Source organism: Trachymyrmex cornetzi, unplaced genomic scaffold (assembly GCF_001594075.2).
Source record: "Trachymyrmex cornetzi isolate Tcor2-1 unplaced genomic scaffold, Tcor1.1 scaffold279, whole genome shotgun sequence".
Lineage (NCBI taxonomy): Eukaryota > Metazoa > Arthropoda > Insecta > Hymenoptera > Formicidae > Trachymyrmex > Trachymyrmex cornetzi.
Window position 1 is genome coordinate 156,169 of NW_017297471.1, and position 23,095 is coordinate 179,263.

The 23,095-nt window shown below is 31.0% G+C and overlaps 1 protein-coding gene across 11 annotated transcripts in view; it reads left to right on the forward strand.

Moving 5' to 3' along the window:
- Positions 1–23,095, forward strand: part of LOC108762172 (uncharacterized) — a 136,926-nt gene that overhangs the window by 75,673 nt on the left and 38,158 nt on the right. For 2 of the 11 annotated variants that reach the window (XM_018509053.1, XM_018509060.1), the window contains exons 1-4: positions 13,291–13,588; positions 14,324–14,511; positions 15,769–15,942; positions 16,281–16,422. In XM_018509053.1, coding sequence (XP_018364555.1) covers positions 15,894–15,942; positions 16,281–16,422 — 191 coding nt within the window. In that variant the 5' untranslated portion in view covers positions 13,291–13,588; positions 14,324–14,511; positions 15,769–15,893. The other 9 variants (XM_018509061.1, XM_018509062.1, XM_018509063.1 and 6 more) reach the window with 9 other exon arrangements.

Below are 23,095 nucleotides of genomic sequence, written 5' to 3' on the forward strand. Positions count from 1 at the left end.
ACATACAAAATATTTTCTTTACAAATGGAAAAATCTTATAGCAATTTTGTTACTAAAAATACCAACGTTGAAAAATTCTAAGCGATTTTCATTCAAAATTTCTTTATCGTAACATTTATATCGTATTGGCTGAAAGCTTTACCGGTTAATGCATCGTCTGATAAATCCGACTGATAAATCTTTCATCCTCGTACAGCTCGTCCTTCCTGGACTGGCTCTCGTTTGCTCTCCACCACTAGCCGTTCCTTTTTTCCCTGCAAACGAGCGCTCGTAAAAAGTAACAACCGATATAGAATATGTCGCAAAGTTCGACACATGCAATTACGACGCGTCACACGCGTAAGGGCGATCAATCTTTGATTGAGAGGACACGAGTGGTGAAGACAGACCAGTATACAATTGGCAATCACGTTATATCGATAAACTCACAATTCAGTATCGAATATTATAAAGAACGACATATCAATCATTAGGATCGTCTTTATGCTACAAATCGCGGATTACCGCAATTTTCAATGGGGATTAAAAATGGGCTTAAAAAGGGAAATTTTTGACTTTAAATGTGACAAATCTTTTTCACATTCTATTGAGATAAGCTTTTGCCACTTCAATGTATGTTTTGTAAATTCTGATTTAATCTTTGCAAAAATCGAATACTGGAATATTAAAAACACTGTCGAAGTAGTAATTTTCAGCATTAAATTGGTCAGTATTAAATTGAATTTCAGTGAAGGTATAAACACATACAATGGAATCATACCTAATAAAATTAGTAATAAATTATACGATTGTTCTCAGTTTAAAATCTTATCTGCTGAATATTGTGAGGTATATGTTATCTCTTTTGCAATCGATTCTGTAATTATGCTATTAATATTAATGCGTAATATGTGCAACAAGCTGTTTGTTTGAGACAATTGTACGTGGAGAACAACGTGTTTTATTATTATGTGAATTATTATGTGAATATATAAAATTGTAAATAATTACATAATAAGGTTTAAGATTGCTTTTAACTATGATACAATTAACCTTTATAAGTGGATTGGAGTGGCCACGACATCCCAGGCATAATTTTCTTTAAAATCTTGTTCTGAAAAAAAAAAAAAAAAGTATTGCCCAGGTGCCCAAAAGTCTTAAAGTTCATTACTTTTATATTCGTCTATCTCATCAGGATAATGTAATTTTAACATAATATACTGGTAAGAAATAAAACTATAAAATTACAATAAATTTTGGGAGGGATGTTCTGAGCCACTCATTTATCAACTTGAGTATCTCTCTCTCTCTCTCTTTGAACTACCCACTTACTTAAAAGTTAAATATTTCGGGACATATTTTTATAAGATTTTTATTTTGTTTTGCTTGATACTATAAATGTGTGATTATTTTTTAAATATATACTGACATCCAATTGTATAATACTTGTCAGAAATATCTATTTGTGTATCAGGATTCATGGAATTATTGTAATATAATTCAGAAAAAAATCAAATGTCGAACGAGATAACGTGAAAATATCGAGGAAAAAGAACGGATGCCGAGAATTTCTGTCACTGATAAGTTAAATCGGGAGACAAGGCACTCTCCTTTCTTCTGTTATCTTCCTATTTGCATTCGACTTACGAGGCAATAACTTAAAAATCTCTTCTTTTAAAACCTAATTTCACAAGATTAGATGTAGATTTGCGAATGCGTGACGTAACGAGCGGCTCGTCTCGAGGGATTATCCGTTAGCCGGTTGATTTACTGTCTTGTACTGAGCAAGCTAATTACTGATGGCGAGCACATAAGACGAGATCGTCTGAAAAACAAGAACATTAAAGGCCGTGCGAATGAATATTAATCGCATCTCCGACGTCCTCGGCACGTCCGTTTAATCGCCATCCTTCTTCACCTGCGTTATTTTCTGGGTTAACGCGCGCGCTTTAACTAATATACTTCGTTTACTTTCTCAGAAGAAACACATTAACGTCTCGAAAAAATTTATAACAACGCTACCGCCTAAAGCGTATACTTTTTAAAACGAGTACAACTTCCTTGAAGTTCATATATAAGAAGTACTATTTTCATAGTATATAAGTTTTCTTTTTCTCTCTCTTTTTAATCATTCTTTACTGTTATGTATTAAAGGAACGAAGCGGATTATTAACCTTCCGAAGTTATAGACAGTGGATATATTGAACTCATTCAATTATATCCTTTGTGTCACATCTGCAAATTTGAATTATTAAATTATTATTAAAATAAATTTAGTATTTACATACACACATTCTTTTTTATACGAATTATGTCATTTTAATTCCTTGGAATTAACCTTTTCTGTGTCACACTACAGAAAAAACATATCGCAGCCTTTTTGCGAAATTAGCCTTTTTACGAAAATCGTTCCTCAATTAGGCTGACGCACTTTAGGCTTTTCGCGAAAAGGCTAACTTACATCAACCTTATTGATTAATGATACACGTTCTGCAAAAAGGTTAACGAAACATCTAGCCTTTTTGCGTAAAAATTCTGAATTCTATATAGGCTTTATGCAAAAAAGCTAGATGTTCCGTTAGCCTTTTTGTAAAAAGTGTATTATTAACCCCAATCTAAGCCCTAGAACAATAATAGTAACTATCAAATAAAAGCAAATTTGGTAATTCTTCAGAAGAGTTTCCTCATCTCCGATTTCGATAAAATTAGGCTCATTCGACGCGTTTTTGCGTAAAATGAAAGAATCTGGCAGAAAAAAAAGTCCGGGACTGCCCTGTGAACTGAGATATTGAGTGTTAAAGTTGACAACTATTGAGGTTAAGAAATCTGTCATGTGGACAATGGGGTGTACAAACAGCAGTGCTTATTGCGGCTACAATCGTCCCAAACAAAAAAAGAACATATCCTACCCGCTTGAGGCCTAATTGCCTAGAATTTGTAGCTTAGACAGTAAAAAGACTGTTCTCACACCCCATTGTCTTCATGGGTTAGAAGTATTCCAAGCGGACACTGTCTAGGCTGCAACTTCTAAGCAGTTAGGCCCCAAACGGGTAGGATATGTTTTTTTTTTGTTAGGGGCGGCTACGCCCTATAATAATAACCTATATAATAAGCGCTAATCTATAGGGGAGAGTGGTGTCGGTTGAAACAAAAAAAATATTTTTTTGCAGCTAACCAATTTATTATAAATAAGAAAAAATTGAAATTTTTTATGAAAACAAATATATCCTTTGGCATTAATTTCAACTTAATAGATATTTAAAAAAGTAACAAATTATAAATGATATTTATCATTAATGGCATTGCCGCAACTTGTTACAATTGACACCGCGACGGTGTCAATTGTATCACCGCCGCTTGTTTCGATTTTATATCCATTAAACTTACATGTAAACAATAAATTGAATTGATATATACCTTACTGCAAAGCTTGATATTCATATAAGTGTGATATTCATATCACACAGTATCGTCGTATTACAAATTGTTGTGGAACGAGTTGCACTAAATAATGGCGGGTAACAAAGTTTACAATCTAACCTTGATTTAACAAAAATAGGTGCTGCTACGTTTGCACTTACGAATGGCCACTCAATTTTTCGTCAATGACTTATGTCTGTTAACGGTATGCAACCGTGCATGCAGTTCAGCCTTTCGTCAATAGATACAGCTATTGCGGTCAATGTTACAATTGACCCTCTGTTTCAACCGACACCACTCTCCCCTACACTTCACTGTCTACATGACAATCAATGATCGTGTTACATGGTAACACTTTAGTGCTTAATATCTTGTTTCGCAGAGCAGTCCTGAACATTTTTCTTTCCAGATTCTTTCATTTTATGCAAAAACGCGTCGAACGAGCCTAATTTTATTGAAATCGAAGGTGAGGAAGCTCTTCTAAAGAATTTCCAAATTTGCTTTTATTTGATAGTTACTGTTATTATTCTAGGGCCTAAATTGGGGTTAATAATACACTTTTTACAAAAAGGCTAATGAAACATCTAGCTTTTTTACGTAAAGCCTAAAATCTAGGATTTACGCAAAGAGGCTAGACGTTTCGTTAGCCTTTTTATAGAACGTGTATCATTAACCAATAAGGCTGATGTGAGTTAGCTTTTTCGCGAAAAGCCTAAGTGCGTCAGCCTAATTGAGGAACTATCATTGATTTTGCAAAAAGGCGTCGTTCGTAAAGGCTAGCCTTTTCATGGAAAGGCTAATTTCACAAAAAGGTTACAATAGACACACTTGGATATGGCATAACCAATTTATTAGATGTTAAACTTAATTCCTGCCGTTTTTCGTCTTCATAATTGATTTGTTTCGAAGGGAAGATGAATGAATACCTTAATCAAAATAATTTCCTCCATTTTCTACTTTATTACTAATTAATAATACTTTATTAATAATACTTTGATTAAGGTATTTCCCTTCGAAACAAATCAATTTTGAAGATGAAAAACGGCAGGAATTAAGTTTAACACCTAATAATTTGATTTATGTTTATATTTTTTATAAAAATGAAAATATTGTAAAGAATTATTTTCATTTAAATCGCTAGATTCAAGAAAAGTAATGGTACCAAGTTACCGTATATATATTTATTGATAGAAAAATTATAAATAATAAAAATACATTAGAAAAAAACCAGATATATTGTATCATACTACATACAAATAAGTAGCACCGAAGGGTTAAGTGCCTCTTATGCCTATTCCTACTAATGCAGATTAATTTTAATTTCGGTTCATTTAGTTTGAGATATTAGAAAAAGTTGAAGAGTTAGTTGAAGTGAGATTGAAATTAATCTACATTGGTAAAAACGGATATTAGTCAAATTAAATATAGAGCTCCCACAGACGAATGACTGTTGTAGATTTTGATGTCAGAGACTCGGAGGATTAATATTATCATTGTTTGTTAGTGTGTGTTTATTATTTAAAATCTTTACAAATTAATATATATTAACTCTTTCTAATAGTCCTATGAGACAAACGAAGTAGAAACTTGTTGTTGAAAGCTCCACTCGTAATCAAGTCCGTACTGAATTCGTGCGACGTCGAAAATACTTGTCCCAAAATACTTTCTCGCTATCCTACTAACATGCGTGTGGAATGAATAATCACTGTCGATCGTAACTGTCACTAGGAGCAAACGTCGAAGCGGGACATCGTATTTATAAATGCGTATACGCAATTGACTTTACGAGAAGCTGCTTTGAGACGGATATGAATGATGGAATCCGAAGAGAATACGTTATATGTGTGATGTCCATAGTGGGAATGGGATGTCGTGAAAGTGAATCGTACACCGACATTTCATTTTACGATTCTTGGATTCCAAGTTCCGTTTATCTCGTTCCAATATTTCGCTTACACGAGAATATCTTCTATTTTTAGCATCAACTGAAATAAAAAAAGTACCCCGAAAAAATTTCAATCGTGAATTGTGAGAATATATAGATAAGTGGGATTTCGACTTCCGTATTTCTCGAAGGAAAAATGTGTCTTTTGTCGTCTCAGAATTCTAGATGAAAATAAATCCACGAATATTATTCTAATTCTTCGTGATTCTTTCGCAATCCTCTCAACAGTCTTCCATGTAATATTGTTGCCAGAATTTCAACGTTAAGGAAAATTTCGAGAGAGTGGATTTAAAACCTTCATATGTAAAGCGAGAAGATCTCGAATAAATTGTAGAGCAGTCTTCAATTCGACATCGCGTTTTCACGCAAACGTTGAATATGTTATGAAATTGTCCGCGACGCATCATATAATAGAAATGTGTTACAAATTCTCACAGTAATGAAAGAGGGATGTAATACAGTACTGAGAGTTGAAAACATATTCTATAGATTGGGACTGAATTCTATAAGCGAATTCTACGAATGCGCAATACAAGAATACATTACAATGTTTGGTGTTATTAAATTTTGCTTGATGAAGAATCATCAAAAGATGCCATTAATTAATTAAGATGTCTACCAACTCTATGAAAAACAAAGCGAAAAGAATCCGTTAATTATCTTTCATTATAATTCTTATTATAATTCAATATAAAGATTATATTGTTGTTTGATGAAATACGGAAGCAGCTTTTCTCTTTGTTCACGAAAATAATGAACGAACAAAAAATTAAATTAATATAATTAAATCGATTTTTTTATTTACCATTATCAGAAAAATCGAATAATGAACTAGAATACACAAACGAGTTTTAATCTATTTATGTTGTGAGTTAAGCAATCTAGGCAAAAACAATTTTAATATATAAAAAAGTGTTTAATTTAAAATATGTTTTTAAATTAAAAATAAATATTTATGTATAATAATTATATTATGTAAAACGAAATACATCCCACACATTAAGAAAGAGAATTTATAAATACTCTCACAAACGAAAGCATAATCAAATCAAACAGTATAATATTCTTTTCTGATTTATTAAAATATACGTGAATCATGCAATTCATTACGAAAGTTTATAAGGATAAAATGCCACGCTACACGTATGTCGCTACACATATGTCATCCAGTTTTAATTACAGTTACATTATTCACGTAGTATACGAAAAATATAACCATTATGAAAACTTATGAAGCAATCATACTAACAACATTGCATGCAGAAACATCATTAGCGTTTACCTGAAGTTTCCAAAAATTAGGTTTTGCTGTCGCAGTTATCACTGGTCGTCACGTTGCACGGAAAGTTGTGCCATTACTGGGATTAATCGTAAAATGTTGAATCATTACGTTCTTCATTTGACAGCATTGCCGCGAAATTGCTATGCGCTGGATATTACGTTGCGATATTTCACAATCGATGTAGAGAAATTATGTTTGCTATTCTTAGTACAACAACACTTTTACCGTAAGTTTGTTTGGCAGCTCGCCTATAAATACAAAATGATGATTTTCGATAGTTAATAAATTCGACTTCTTGATGAAGAATTGATTCTCAATTATTTTTAGCAATCGTGACGCGTCTGACAACTAAAAATATGACACTAAGGCCCGTTTTCATAATATATGGTTACCTAAAGATTAAAAGTTACCAATGATTCATCAATGAAATTCATTCATGAATTTTTTGGTTACCTTTAATCTTTAGGTAACCATATATTGTGAAATCGGGCCTAAAAGAAAATGAATTAAGGGGCACTTTATGGCCGAATTCTGTTTTATACTCAATTTTGAAAGTTTATTTTTGTTTTGCGAAAAAATTGAGAACGTAATAATATTGTACATAAAACTATTACAACAATTAAAAATATTAAATAACATTTTATTGTACATTATTTTTTATAAATTCAATATATAATATTTATATTATTAGAGAAATTATATGGATGCGATTATATGTAGCAGAGTTTTGATTAAATTCGGTAAACTGCGATTGTAATATGGAAATATGTTTATCACATTAACTGCTGCATCATTGCAATTTGCTGTGAGGTAGAAACGGTATATAATTTGACTAAACCGCACAGGGCTACGTGTTATACATTAATAAAATAATTGCTTTCATAATTATTAAACACAATTTATATTCAGCGGTAACTTGTGATAAATAAATAAAGGTGTAAGAACTTATAATAAATAAATAAGAGTAAATTTAATAAAACATTATTTAAAATAAAATAAAGATTCTTAAAAAATTGTTTATTAGTGATGATTAATGTTACTATAAATGACTCTCATATGATAGAAATATATGTTACTGTTAAACTTTATAATTATGATAAAAAATATTATTTTATTATACAACTACAATAATATTATATAAATCATTCGATAAAATATACACTATAAGCTTTCCAAATATTTTTTACTATTAATTTTAATAATAAATTCTTTGAGGAGAAAGTCTGAAGATAAAAAAATTGTAAGCTTGCCTATTATTACAATTTTTAATAATAATTATCTCGGCATTATTAACTTAAAATTGTCAAAAAGTCTATAAAACAATAAATTAAATTTTTTCAAATATTGAAATATCATAGAAAGAAAAAAAGGGTATCATTAATTCGGGATATACAATAAAATTAATTCGTAAAATATTTTTAGTGTTAATTTCTCAGAAGCTATTAGTTTGATTTCTTATTGCTGATTAAAAAAGAATTGGTTTGAAATTGCTCAAACAAATTAGTCATTAAAATTTTCATATTCTCTTGTACAAGCAAACACAGCAGTTTTACAAAAGTTATTATGCAAAGTAAACTCTAACTATCTTATTCACAAGAAAAATAGTTTACATTAGAATTTACTGAAAATTTTATTGTTCATGAAATATTAAAGAACAGTATGAAATATGTTTTTAGGAATAATAGAAAAGTTAGGCTTTTGCTGATGTTCTTACAAAGTATTTCGTATTATACTTTTCTCTATTAGTCATTCATATAAGTATATCGGTAAATATAAAACGACGTCGAATTAGAGAAACGTCGGCGGTTATAATCGTCTGGAGTATGCTAAGTAACTATAATTGGTAAGCAATTCAAGTTGAAGAGAAAGTAAAGCACGCACATTATTTTCGTTTGTATAGATCCTAATTTAAGCATTATATTCGTATAACAACACGACAATAATTTTTTAATGTATATGTTTTAAGGCCGAAAATTATATAATTCGACGCGCAGTTTACAAAACTATTTAGATATATAAAACATTTATTTAAGCACTAAAATCCAGCTCGATAAGGCTTTATTTAGTTATGTATTCACAGTCTAATGGCGTTTATTGTTGTATATCCGTATAACTTGATTTTAATAACCGAGAACTTTAATGACAAAGTAATTTTTATATCAATCATGTATCGACATAGTTTATTATTATTATAATTCCAAAATTGTTCAATTAGCGAGAAATTACAGAGGAATGACATAGTATCGATATTATTTAATTAAAATAATTTAATAAAAAACATGAAAACCACCGCTTAATTTTTTGCGGTAAACTCGATGCATTTCGCGCAAGGTTAGCGTTTTCTGCGGAATTAAAAATATTACTGGATATCACCACTTTCGTTTTATGTTACATCGTTTACAACGAAGGCACGAAAATCACTTGGTAACGCGAACGTTTATTTTTCTCTTGCCATGCTGAGCAAGCAACAGTCACTCATCTATTTATAACGGCATCGCGCTAACCACCATCCGTCGAGTCTATTATCGCGTATAAATATATAGATAGAGCGCATAAAGAATGCTGATAGGATGGACGAAATGCTTGAAAAAAGAAGCTGACAATTATCGATCCGTCCTGTACAATATGCAACATACGGGAATTACGTAATCATTTAGGACGGCGAATTTTCTTTTGATTAACATACCTTTGTATTGATTTGTCTTTCTCTTTTTCTCTCCTCTTTTGCCTTTACTTGCTATAATTGCATTTACTTTGTCATGAAATCTACATATGTATTATTTTCTGTTCTTTTGAATTTTTCCTATCGTTCGAATTTAACGCCACAAACACCATAAGCAATTATTTCGTTGTTTTATTTACGTGATTCACAATTTTAATACCTTTAATCCTTGAACAGCGAATTGTTTAACAGCTATCTAAAAGGGCTTCATATAAATCCAATGTAATAACAATAAAATAATAAAGTTTTTTTCATATTTATTTTAACCTTTTTTTAATTAAATTTTATATGATTTTATTGGGTTTGATAAACAATGAAAATATTGATTTTATTTTTCTACAATTTGTATTAATAATATTGATTTTACACACAAAAATTTAGGTTTGAAAAACGTATAAAACGTATGTTTGTGTCATTATCATTAAATAATTAAATAATATGTTAAAAAATATATAAATAAGTCGTACAAATTTCAAGTAGTATAAGAATATTTTATTTATTTCTATCTTTGCATTTGTGATTTATTTCATGCAAGTGTAATCTGTCATTAACTTAAATCACAATTAAACTGCTAGTGACGATAATAAACGTTTTTCCTTGGAGGATCTTTGTCATCAACTTTTGATTAAATTAACCGACAATCAATTCGTAGAAGTGCCAATAGTAGTTAATGTGTCAGAACGTCTCCTCTGTCTTCCTCTTCTGGTACAAACTGTATTTAGTTCTCACGTTGGCAATCGTGATGATTGAGTTAATCGATTAACGTTAATTAGAATTAGTGAAAGAGACCCTTTTATAATAAATTAATTAAGATTTGATTATTTGTTTAGTAAATTATAATGTAAGGTAAATAATTTGTATCATATTTTTATGATATTTTTTGTGTTAAGTTTTTGCAACATATATACTATAAACGTTCGTTCGAGATATTAAACTTGCATGACACATATTTTTAAACGTCGCCTAGAATCGCAAGATTACACGTTGAGCTATATTATAGAGGTATGTCTTTCTAAGCTATTCCAGAACTGGTATAAATCCGAACGTTCAAAGAGAGAAAGAGAAAGATTTAAAGTAGGGGTTTTTTTTCCCTACTATTACGGGGTCAGCGTATGCATAATCCAACTAATTACGGATGGAAATTTATACGGTATGTTATGCAACGCGCAAAGCACTCGTCATCCGGCCAAGTTGGAAGAAAGACGAGGAGGGGGGGGGAGAGGGAGGAAGGGAGAAAAGTCGTCGAACTTGTCGCGTGTGGTCGATGTCTTGCAAGCTCTCTCGAAATAGCAGCTGCAAGATGAATGACCGCGAAGTGATCGCTTTTAAGAGATTGCAGAATCCACAATCCGCATCGCCAACGAGGTCGTTTCGCGTTTGGAAATGTACCGTCCAACTATTGAATCCATCCAATTCATTATGTCTTATTAAAGCAGTTGCAAAAAAAATGCTGAAACAATAACTGCACGATATTCTACAAAAGTTTCCCATATTGAAGGAAAGCGGTTCTAGCCCATATTTCCCGTCTACTTTATTCAATAAAGGTTGACGTACTTTTATCACTTTGAACATTTTTCATAAAAAGACGTTTTAAAGAAAACAAAATGATAATACTGTTTAATTAAAAATGAATAATGAAGTGAAAATAAATAATGAAGTATTTAAACTTTAAACTTCTGAGGCTGTTCCTCGCATATTTGACGGTATCTTTATTAAAGCGAGGCAAGATGTGCACGACACTCGAAAATATGTTAACACAATTTCCCGAAAAGATTGCTTTTATATCGAGAGAAATTTTCATAAACTTTAATTAAAGGCGCCGTATTTTCGCGATTCGATCGCAAACCACGAGTACCCTTACCGCAATGCAGAGTACACGTTGCAATTTCGTACGTGCATATGCCCAAGTGTATTCAACGTAAATATAACTTTAAGTGCCTTTTACCACAAGGCAGCTCAAAATTTATGGCCACGCGATGTTCACGCAATTTGTTTTCACGTATCTTCAGATATGAAATATAATAAGGAAAATCAAATGTCACCTAGTATTTCTCATAAGACGCCGGTTTTCGGTTATGATATACGAGTAACAAACGTGCGACAAACGGGTTGACGAATGATTCCAATTTTCGAGGACGTATCCTTTTCTCAAATATTTACAGACTGTCTAACTTGTCTCTTAAATTTGTTTTACTTTTGCGCGAGCTTTAATTAAAAGTTTAAATGTATAATATATTTAATATTGCATTGTTCTAAAAATACATTTTATTCATATTTATTTTTATATTTAATAACTATATTTAATTGTTTATCGAAATTGTTAAGCTCGGGAAAAAATTCATAACACATGGAATAAAATAAACATTCACAACACGAATATCATTAAAATGTTTATTAATAGAAATATTGTTTATTATTGGAATATATTTAATACGTTTCTTGTTTACAATACTTCCTTTCTTCTTTCAAAATATGTTCGCTTTATTTATGAGATAATTTAAGTTATCTTATGTTTATTTTTCTTTCTCTTTATGATCATGAAGATTTGCAGTTGTTCCAGTTTTTTTCGTTATTATTCTAGTCGCACGTAAAAAGATATTATCGTTCCAGTCCGACGTCACATTCTACGTAAATCATACACAGGAGGGCAATTACGTTATTTTTACCGGAAACGACATTGAACCAATTGGGGCTAATTTTTCGTAGCGGTTTCAACAAATTTAACAAGTTCATTTAATTTTTGAAATTCTGCTGTCTTTTTTTATTAAAAATATTAATTTTTGTTTACTCGACAGATTAAACGTCTGTGCTGCTTGGCTGGTAATAACATAATGTCACAGAGAATAACGATTTTTTTTTCTAAACAGTAAAGCTTTGCTCTATCAGGCACAGCAAAATGCTCGAATGCTCATGAAAGACTTGAAAGGGAAAGTCCGACCATTCTCCGTCCGATGAAAATATTTTTCACAACATGTAAGTCGTTACATTCAGTGGCGCGAACGTAGGTGGACCTCAACGTCGAAGTTAAAAATCGCAGAATAAATAATTGAAGCGTGATAAAGCGGAATACGGTGTACAGATAATAAACACATAATTATATGAAACATGTATTATAACATAATAATTAAAATAAATAATAATTACATAACAGAAATTATTTAATAATAGAGCGCGAATCGCGTCAAAATAGAATATATATTATCTGAATTTTTCATTATGTTATTAATAATTAGTTGACTATAATATGCAAATCGCATCAATTCTGCTAAATAAATCCTTTTCCACGTCAGAACACAATTTTCTTAATATTTTTTTCCTCGTATAAAATAAGATTTATCTGTTTAACATCATCAATACAAAAATAACTTACGCACAAATACAGCATATCATAATATTATCGTACCTAAAATGTACTATATTTTAATAAATATTTGTTCGAATAGTACAAGCCGATAATTAATTAAAAAAACTATTAATTTAACTATCATTTTTTATTTAGTAAATATTCATTTACAGTAAAAGTAAATGTTAAGTTAATACCATTAAAAAATGTTTATTAAAATTTAGTACACTTTTCTCAGTGTACTTTTTAAGCACCTTAGAATCATGCAACTTTTGAATTAAAAAATTTAAACGCAACTGTGTGAAAATAATTTTCATAATATCGTTCATCAGAAATTGATCGCTGCTGCTACTCGGAGGGTTTTAGCCCCAGTCAAGAGATAATCGTTTATCGCGCGCTTCATATCGCTAATCGCAGGCGTGTTTTGCTTCCTCCAAAAATCTCTCGTCGGAAGCGAAGACGGTGGAGAGAGTCACGTCTAACTTAAACAAGCTCTTCTCCCATGACTTTACACCACTGAGAGCGCGCTAGGCCGTTGCGGAACACGTTCGTGGAAGGCCGCCGGAGTATAAAGGCGGTCCAATGTAAACCGCAAGCTCCATTTGTTGTTCGTAAGCCCGAGGCTCACCGAGGGCGCCGCCGGACGCGGCTTTGTCTGTTGTATTTTCGTTGGCACGGCACCCGGTACCGCAGCCGCGGTATACCACGGCCACGCAATCCGAAGGAAAGGTCAGCACGGCACCGCTGTGTTCGACGACTTGTGCAAGACAGCCGCGCAAATTGCTGGGACACCTGATCCGCGCTCGGTCCTTTTTATCGGCCACGCGATTCTTATCAGCCACGCGAGGCTTTGTGGGATGTAGACTCCGTGCCCCAATTCGATTCGATTTGAATACCGTGAGTGCGATGCCCGCTAGTGCGCAAAACGGACGTCGTCTTGATCGCAGTCTTCTCAGACACAATTAGTTGTAATCGTTGTAATCAAGGAATTATTGTTTCTATTATTTTTATGGAATTATATATGTATATGCACTGCGATACTTAGCTGTTGAAATTTTAAAGAGGTTTTATTTTATTATTTAAGAGATGATATTTTTATCATTTATCAAGATGAGAGAAATAGATTATGTGAAATTATTTAATAAAATTATTTAACAAACAGAAAGAACCGCGTTTTGCTGAAATGTCTAAAAATTTTCAGATGTAAAAATAATTTTTTGTTAGACTATTGCAATAAGTAACGCTTGAGCTGGTTTGCTAGAATGTCAAAACTTTTTGCAACATTGCTAATTATATAAGTTTCCTACGAAATATTTTGTTGTTTTAACAAAATTATTTTCAAATCTCTATGATTTAAATAAATTTTTAGATATTTCAACAAAATCATTCTCTTCATGTAAGTTATATTTCATTGAATTACGTTAATTAAATATAACACTGAAATGTTATTGCGCTCCTTTATTGATTTAATTGTTTTTTTTAATGGATTTTTTAAATATCCGAAAATCATTTTCCTCTAGGCAAACAATAATATCCGCTGATTATAGCAATTGTTAATTCCCAACATAATACATGATTTCAGGGACATGTAAATTTATTTGGTTTGAATTAATAGTTCGTCCATTATTGCAGCTGGAATGTAGAATGAGCTCGCGAACGGATCATCGGAAATACCATCGGCAAATGAAATGCAAGACTGAATAATGCACTGTGCAGTGGTAATCTCGCGCTATCATTGTTATGACGTAGCCCGAGAGGAAGGATGCAGCACGGCAAAGGCGGATAGAAGACACGGAACGCTCGAAAAGGTGCATGTACAGGTAATGAACTTTATACCGTGCTTTTGAGAAACTCTCTTCTTACTTTTGTAAAGTTTGCATCTATCAGCCTGAATGGTAGAAATATAAATCAAGACATAATTAAGGAACATTGAAAGCTGAAGGATTTAACTTAAAGAGAATTTTCATTTAATTTTGAACCAAAAAACGCTCTTGGATGACAATACTTTATATTTTATTATCTTTATTATAGATTCTGAAAAACAAATTCTTTTGTAGAGCCTCAATTAGATTTATTTGCATGCACTGTAAAAAATTACAATGTAATATAAAATTATAACAGTCATAGTGTGAGTAATTTTGGGATCTACTATTAAAGATGTATATTTACACACACGTGAAGTAAAATCGCAACTTATAAATAAAATTATCTTCTTTATAATAATTATACAATTTGCAAAAGTAAATTTACAGTTGACGTTAATACTTTGCGCGAATCGCGTATACATATATTACATATATAGTTACATTATTTGACAGTAACAAACTATGACTATATATGAACTGGACCGCACATTTTTTAACGTAAACACGTAATATGTATTTAATTATGAATATAATTATTCTTGAATTACCAAGCAACATTTCGTTTATATTTTATCCATAACAATTGCATACAATAATAATAGATAATGTACATATACGTCGACAAAACTAATGTTCTTACGCGATGGCACTATGTCATTGACAGATCGGAAAATCCGGAAAGTCCGGAACATTGAAATTCGTGCGACGTGCGACGGTACTGTGCCGTCGGCAAACCGCAGTGTTAAGTTTGGATAGTTTCTATTTGGTGACACAAGTCGACATAAGTGTCGTTCTATCTTTGTTACTGTCTGAATGCCAAGATAGAATAATATGTTTGTGAGTTTGTAAAATGACTTGTGTCACTCAATGGAAAGCACCCTTTATAGAAATATTTAATTTATTAATTTGTTAACAAATAACGTACAATATTTCTTAAGCTATGTTATTGATGTACAAACATAAAAATGCAAATATACATGATACATTACTATTATATATATTATGTCATATAATTTTACAAAAATTTGTACATTTATATAGAAACTATAAAATATGCCATTGTTATTGTAATTTCTCTTCTCTAAAGATGTATTGATACAATTAAAGGTAAAAATGCTAATTTTTGTAAAAACGAACAATTTTATATATTTCCACTATAAATTGTGTAATTTTTACACATATTTATGTAATTGTACATATTTTTTTTTACAGTTTGCGCAGACTGACGTCTTGCTTTTGCACGGTAAAGGCGCACGGCTATAATAAGAAGCAGAAGTGGAGACGGACACGTGTGCGGAAGGAGACGCGGTCCACCTCCGGCCCGCCATCCTGGCGGCATGGTCCTTTGGGCCACAATACTAATCCTCCAAGGAGCTGGATTTGTAGGTAAGCGCGAAAGTAATGGAAAGGGTTGCAAAATATTTCCTGAGAGAACAAGGGAGAAAAATTATAGGTTTTTTTCGAATAAAATCTGAAAAAGTAGACAATGAAAATTTCATTTGAGAAGAAATAAAAAAATTTTAATATGAGTAGTTTTAACGATATTTATAGTGGAAGCTAAGAAAAGATACGATTGAATGAAATTTTCTCTAAGGAAGAATTCCATTTCTCTGATTGATCGACGGACTCATAGTCAAACGAAACGGCGATAGTTGTAGTATAACCAGTGTCTCGACAAGCGGATTACCGTATAACGACAGGTACTCCATATTGATTGTTCGCAGGCTCGGTGACAGGCATTCCCGGCGTCCCGGAAAACATAACGGTGATGTTCCTGAACCCGACGTCTGTGCGCGTGTCTTGGAGCACCAGCCAGGTCGAGCAGGTCGAGAAATACGACGTCACGTACAAGCCAACCGACGCCAGGTGCGTTCCAGTGATTCCGATATTGCGAGTCGCGCGCGGAAAAGTTCAGATTTTTATTTCGCAGACAGCATCCAAATGAAAACACCAGTCTCGTATTCTATCGGGTATTAGGTCTTTTCAAGAGAAATGGAAATTTCTCAATAAAACGTATCATATGCCTGATTGCATTTGTCATAATGTCTAGGTATTATTACTATTCTTATTACTATAGTTTTTCGAAAACGAGGAAATTATTCTCAGAAACTGCTATCAGATAATATCGACACGAATCTTTTTCAGCTTCAAAGTTTTTAGTAGAAGTTCTCGTATCTCGTACATAAATTCGTTCTACGCGTTCAACAACGAGTGCGCGAATTTTATCGCGCAGCAAGAAAAATTTACTTATATCCATAGAAATAAAAAACGATAATCCATATGGAATTAAATTATCATATTCAACATTTGTCCTGCTGATAATCGAAGAATAACATCATTTTTCGTTCGAAAATCTACGTCTCTCTTTTGAACTTTTCTTTTTCTTGCACACCGATGCAGCTGAATTGCTGACGTACTTTGATGTTCGCGAATCGCGACAAAATGCCGCATTGCAGACACTTAGGCTTATCGAATCTGGGATAGTGTATATGTATAAAAAGTTTAACAATGGCAACGTACGAAATGTTACAATCTGTGCCAGATATGTCGACGCTAATACCGTTGAGAGAGGGTCGAGAGGATAGTAAGCAGGTCGTGCGTGATACGCGTGTGTCTGGTCTCGTGCTTGATCTCGTTTAATACAACAGCACGCATATTACACGCCATCGCTAATTTCCTTTAATCACCGAGAGAACATCTAAATGTTCTCTGAATATAACCACGTATTCATGTTCAGAAACGAAATTATTTATCTGGCACACGCTTATCAATCTGAATTTAAACTTTATATGTACAGGCTCGATAAGAATCGATGAAAGATTATACAGTGCATGTATATCATTCTGTAAATGTTAGTGATCAAGTTGTTACCTCTTTCTTAGTCATTTTCATACTTGGATCTATCTTTATCTGCACCTTTAAAATTTTCTTCTCTTTAATCTGAAGATTTAATGTATAACATTATTTTTATTTTTGCGCGACTTAAACCCAGTTAAATTGGCTATTATCCAATTTTAAATTAATGCAGATGACTAATAACAAGCTGACATTATTTGTCATCACTTCAACGACATTTTGACGTATAACGTCACCTTGCTACTTGAGTAGACAAAGATTTAAAGATACAGCTTTAAAGTTTAATATTAGAGAAATGTGTTATAGAGAAAACACACTAAGAAAAATTTCTGACTTTGAAATGAACAAATTAGAAGGTTCTGATCATATCAATCAGAATTTTATATATCTCAAATAAAGTTATAACAAATTAAACCAGAGAGAGGGAGAGAGAGAAAATTCTGATTTGTCCATTTTCAATTAAAATTAATGCAACTAAACTTTTTTTCCAGTGTGCAATTCTTTTTAATAACATTTTTAAATAATAGACAAAATTCCTATCGTTGAATAGTTTGAATTAAATTCGTCTATAGGTGAAGATATGAATTAATCGAAATGAAGATATGGATTAATTAATAAAATTATGAAAAAGATTTCAGGATCGGCTGCACGAACTTGTCTTTTATCACGAAATAAGTTTACAGCGTTTAGTGTAATGTGCGTGTGTGAATCACACGTGGTATATTTGAGCGAAACGTGCCTAAGAAAACAATTAGAGTCGCATTATAGGAACACATTTACGGTCCGAATGTGTTTGCTTTTATCAGATCGATAGATGCACTGAAACGTGCAGACTGCAGATGAATCACAATAAGGTAGAAGGTTTTGAAACAGATTTATAGGCACACATATTAAACTGAGTGAGATAGAGGATTTATCGAATCGATATTCGCGTCAATTCAAAGAGGACTTAATATTAAATGAGAATTTTTACCTCTTTTTGCGGCACAGGAATTATGACGACAGGTATATCCCGCTTTTCCTTGAAACGACAATTTTCTTTTGCTTAACTCGTGAGTGTTCGTCAAATACGTCGCATTTTAAACAAATGACATATACCAAATGTTACGAATTTGTTTTGAAATGTACGACTTTTAATTAAATTGGACAGAATTGATCTGTAATATAATCATGCTTACTAATTTTCAATTTTTAAGACGAATTTTATTTTGAAATAACGTCAATATATTTAAGATATTTTTTTTATATTTAATTTTTTATTAAATCGACACTCAATTTATATAATTGTGAAATTATTATTTTAATTTATGATTACATACATTTTAAATTCGACAAACCGTCGGCGCACAGTCTATATATAGAACTGATAATCGCGTTTGTATATATTCACATATAAATATATTACTAATCACCAAGGTCCGTTATGATAAAAAATGGTTTTTTCTCTCTTATTAATTTTTTATATTTATTGATCAGTAAAGTCCTTCAATTTACCTTATTTAATTAATGATGCAATTTGCCATAACGATCGAATGAATTTTTTAGATTCCATAAGTAATGTACCAATTTATATTGAAAAGGATAATGTATAAATGATATTGTATAAAATCTTTATTTTATGATGAAACAAATTTTTTTGCAATGAGTTTTACATCATGAAAATTTAAAGATGAGATATTCTTATTCTTTTTTAAACGTTATATTCGTTAATTAAAACGATATTACAATAAAAATGATATAGTATAATAGACCAGGATTGCGAAAATAAAAATTGATAATATTATTTATGAAACGCTGCCTTGTTAAATGGTTGTGTGACACAATATTATTCCTGAAGTAGGCAATATGTCATCGCGAATACTCACGAGTTAAAAATTAAACAAGGACGTATGTTTCGTTTATCACCAATACAATGATAATCCCATTTCATGCGCAGATATATATATATTTTCATGATACGTATTGACCCGCGCTATATTCGATGTTTAAATTCTTGTGTTTAGTCTTCCCTAATTTATATTTAATATCGTAGTGGCAAAGCTAAGTAATATAAAAAAAATATGAGATACTCTGTCCGATATTTTTGTAAAAAGTTTTTATCGACCTGAAAATATATAGCATTGTAACGAAGGATTAATAAAACTAATATTACAATTATAGCAAAGTTGATTTTCAAAATTTTAATTTAAATTCCAGCAGAAACGTAACATTAAGACTTCACATAAAAGAAAAAGCTTGGAAATATTAACAAAAAATATCGTAAAGATACAAGCGCTATTATCAGCAAATGAACTAAAAAGCAGAGTGTTTTAAAATCTTTCTTTTGTATTTTAGAATTGAAATGTGCCTTCTGAAATTATCTTTATAATACACATACATAAAACATTATTAAGCTTTTTTTATTGGGATTATGAATTCCTAAGATAATAATATATTTTCTTTTTTCAAATGTATTCCTATAAATAACTATTTGACATTATAAAAGTAATGTTTTAGAAGACTTTACTGGCAAGTTTATTTATTTCACCAAGAAATCGAATTCTATTCGGCAGCAGTTCATACGCAACTAACTTAACCGATCTATTAGAACGAATTATTACATAGAACACGAACTAGTACACAGTAGAGGAACCAAGTTTATCGTGACGTGCATGTGCGAAAGGGTTAATTTCGCACCTGTTCAGAATAAACTTTTGCATAAGTTACTGGTAATAACTTATATATGTATATGAGTAATTTTCTTTAGTATCGACTGTAGTATCATAATAATTATTAGTATCATTAATTATTTTTACACTTTATCTTTATTGTGTTCATTTCTCTTCCTTTTTCTGATATGATACAAAATTACTAATATATAGCTTAGAACATAGAAACGAATTTCGGAAAACAACATTCGTAAAGTTTAATTAGCAGTAGATATATATATATATAAATTTTTTTTTACATTGAATATTAATTTTTTATTTTCCTTCTATCTTGTATATTAAATCAAATATATATGTATAAATGTCTTAATATATATTAAATTTACAAACCATTAGTCTCTAATGAATTATGTACACTGTACGCATACATAACACTGATGAACTCGAAATGTTAATATATTATTGACATAAATAGATATGTTTTACGTAAATGTGGAAGCAATGGTAAATGATCGGATTTGTAAGATTTACAGACAGTAATGTACCATTAAAATAATGAAACCATAATGGAACGAAAACTATATAAAATTTAACATACGCAAACCGTGGATAAAAGAGAACATCAAATTCATGATGAATTAATATTTTCCATTATTGGAACGTGATTTATCGATTGCGATTCACACTTACCGGAAATTACATTAGAGTTCAAATATTAAAAAATCCTTTTTTTATACACGAAAAAACATATTTTTCCATATAAAAACATCAATAAAATATATTGTTATTTATTGTAACTTTATAATACTCGACGTTAAATATATTAAAATAAAAAAACAGTGCTTGAATAAAATTTTCTATCAAATTAAAATTTATTTAATATTTATTTAAAAAATTTTATTATTTTTCTCAATCTTGAAACGCGCGTGATTACTGAAAATTATAATATTATTGTATAAAATAAATTTGTAATTATATATATTTGCTCTCCTGAAACTTAATTTGCAAGCGCTTTTAAAATTTTATCGATTATGATTCAGAAATAATTTCGTAGGCATTGTTAGGGAGAAAAAAATGGATTCTTTTTCTCTTGATGACATACATTCCGCGTGCTGATTTATTGAAACGCGAACATGAGAAGGTCAGACGGCCTGTTGCAGCGTTCGTTTACCTAAATGTGTTCAGCGGCAGGAGTGCTTTTGTATACTGCGTAAATGCATAACATCTCTGATATGATAGACGGTCCAAGTGTGTTATGGGGTCTCTTATGTAAAGTTCAACATGCGCGCACTTACATCGGTGAGATTATGCCTTTACGTAACGACGAAAAGGCACGAGAAGGATTAGGTATATTAAATAGGTCAATTGGAAAATTTTGCTTGCCAGGAAACGTGCGCTGTAACTGATTTGTGGTCCAACTTTGTGGTTCAACTGAACTGTTCTTATTCTATATTCCGTTCGCTTTAGAAGAACACAACTTTTACATTATTTCTGACAATTCGCAGCATTGTGTCTATACATATATATATATATATACTTAGTATGTACATAAAAAGTATTTTGCACCGACGATAGACGACACATATATATACAGTACATTTTCCATTTCCGAAATAATATTTAATATTACGTATATTCGGTCATACAATCGCAATGGTTTATAATATAAAGAATAACGTTATTATAGAATACAGCTTGGCTTTAATTGGACTTTAACTTGATATTGTTAACGTCAAAATTACATTAGAAAATATGCAGTATATTAAAAATAATAACATCATTATTATTTTTAACAAATAATAGAAATAACAATTACTATTATTATACTAATACGATGAAAATTATAACATGTAATTAATATTTTAAAAGCAGTTTATTATTCTTCATAACATAGATAAATGTAAATACGTAATTTGAATGCAGCATGCATATCGAAATTTTTATTAACTTCATTCAATTACTAAAATCATATTATTTCTGTACAAACGAATTGCTTTTGACGAACTATTTTATCTTTATCTAAAATATATAACACAGAAATATGCTACAATATTTACGCGAGCAATTTTAGTAATAATAATTTTATCTAATAATAATGTACACAAAGCAGAACTTTCGGATGACAGCATTCCAGAGATTATTCTGATATTCTCTCAATCTTTTGTGACTGTTAACGGTCCGTTTAATATCGTCAATTCAATTACCGTCACTTGAAACGTGAAGCAAATTTTCTATGTGTGAATGAATCTGTTGAACCACTGCACAGTAACGATAAATCGAAGTTGCACTTTGATAACCTTCGATACGATCTACAAGAAAATGACTTTGCTGAAAGCGGAGCACCGTCTTTCACAAGAATACAGATTGTATTTTGAATTCTTGAAGTAGTATCGAAATTCACGAGAGAAAAACTGCGTAAGTAAAATTTACAAAGTTCGATTAGGATCGAGCTCCACAAAATAGCCAGCTTAACATTCCATTAGGAATTAATATATTATTGCATACAATATTAAAATGTGATCATTTTTTAATGAACTGATAGACTATTTGGACGTTTATTTATTCGCATTAATTTGTTAAAGCTGATGATTTTTTTATAGCTTCAAGAGATCAATAATAAAATCTGGAAAAATTTTTTGTATTTAATATTATAATATTTTTTTTTTATCGCGGATTATAAAGTTATTATATTGCAAATATTCTATTAAGATTTGCCATTATGTTCCTCGCAAATCGTTGATCGATTTATACAATAGCAGTGTATCTCGAAATTCAATGCTCATCTGCTGCTCGAATTACGATAATCGCTTTACCGAATAATGATGCGCATCGATATTTTTACTTGTCTTGTTTTTTATGTATTGTTATAATATATAAATATATTGATCATTAAAATATATTGATAAAATATAATGAATTATTACAACAATTAATATAGCAGGATAATTCAATCAATCATCTAAAACAATTTATTTAGAGAAATTCATACATCTAAGCTGAAGGAGAATATTAATGAGTTTTAAATTATAATTAAT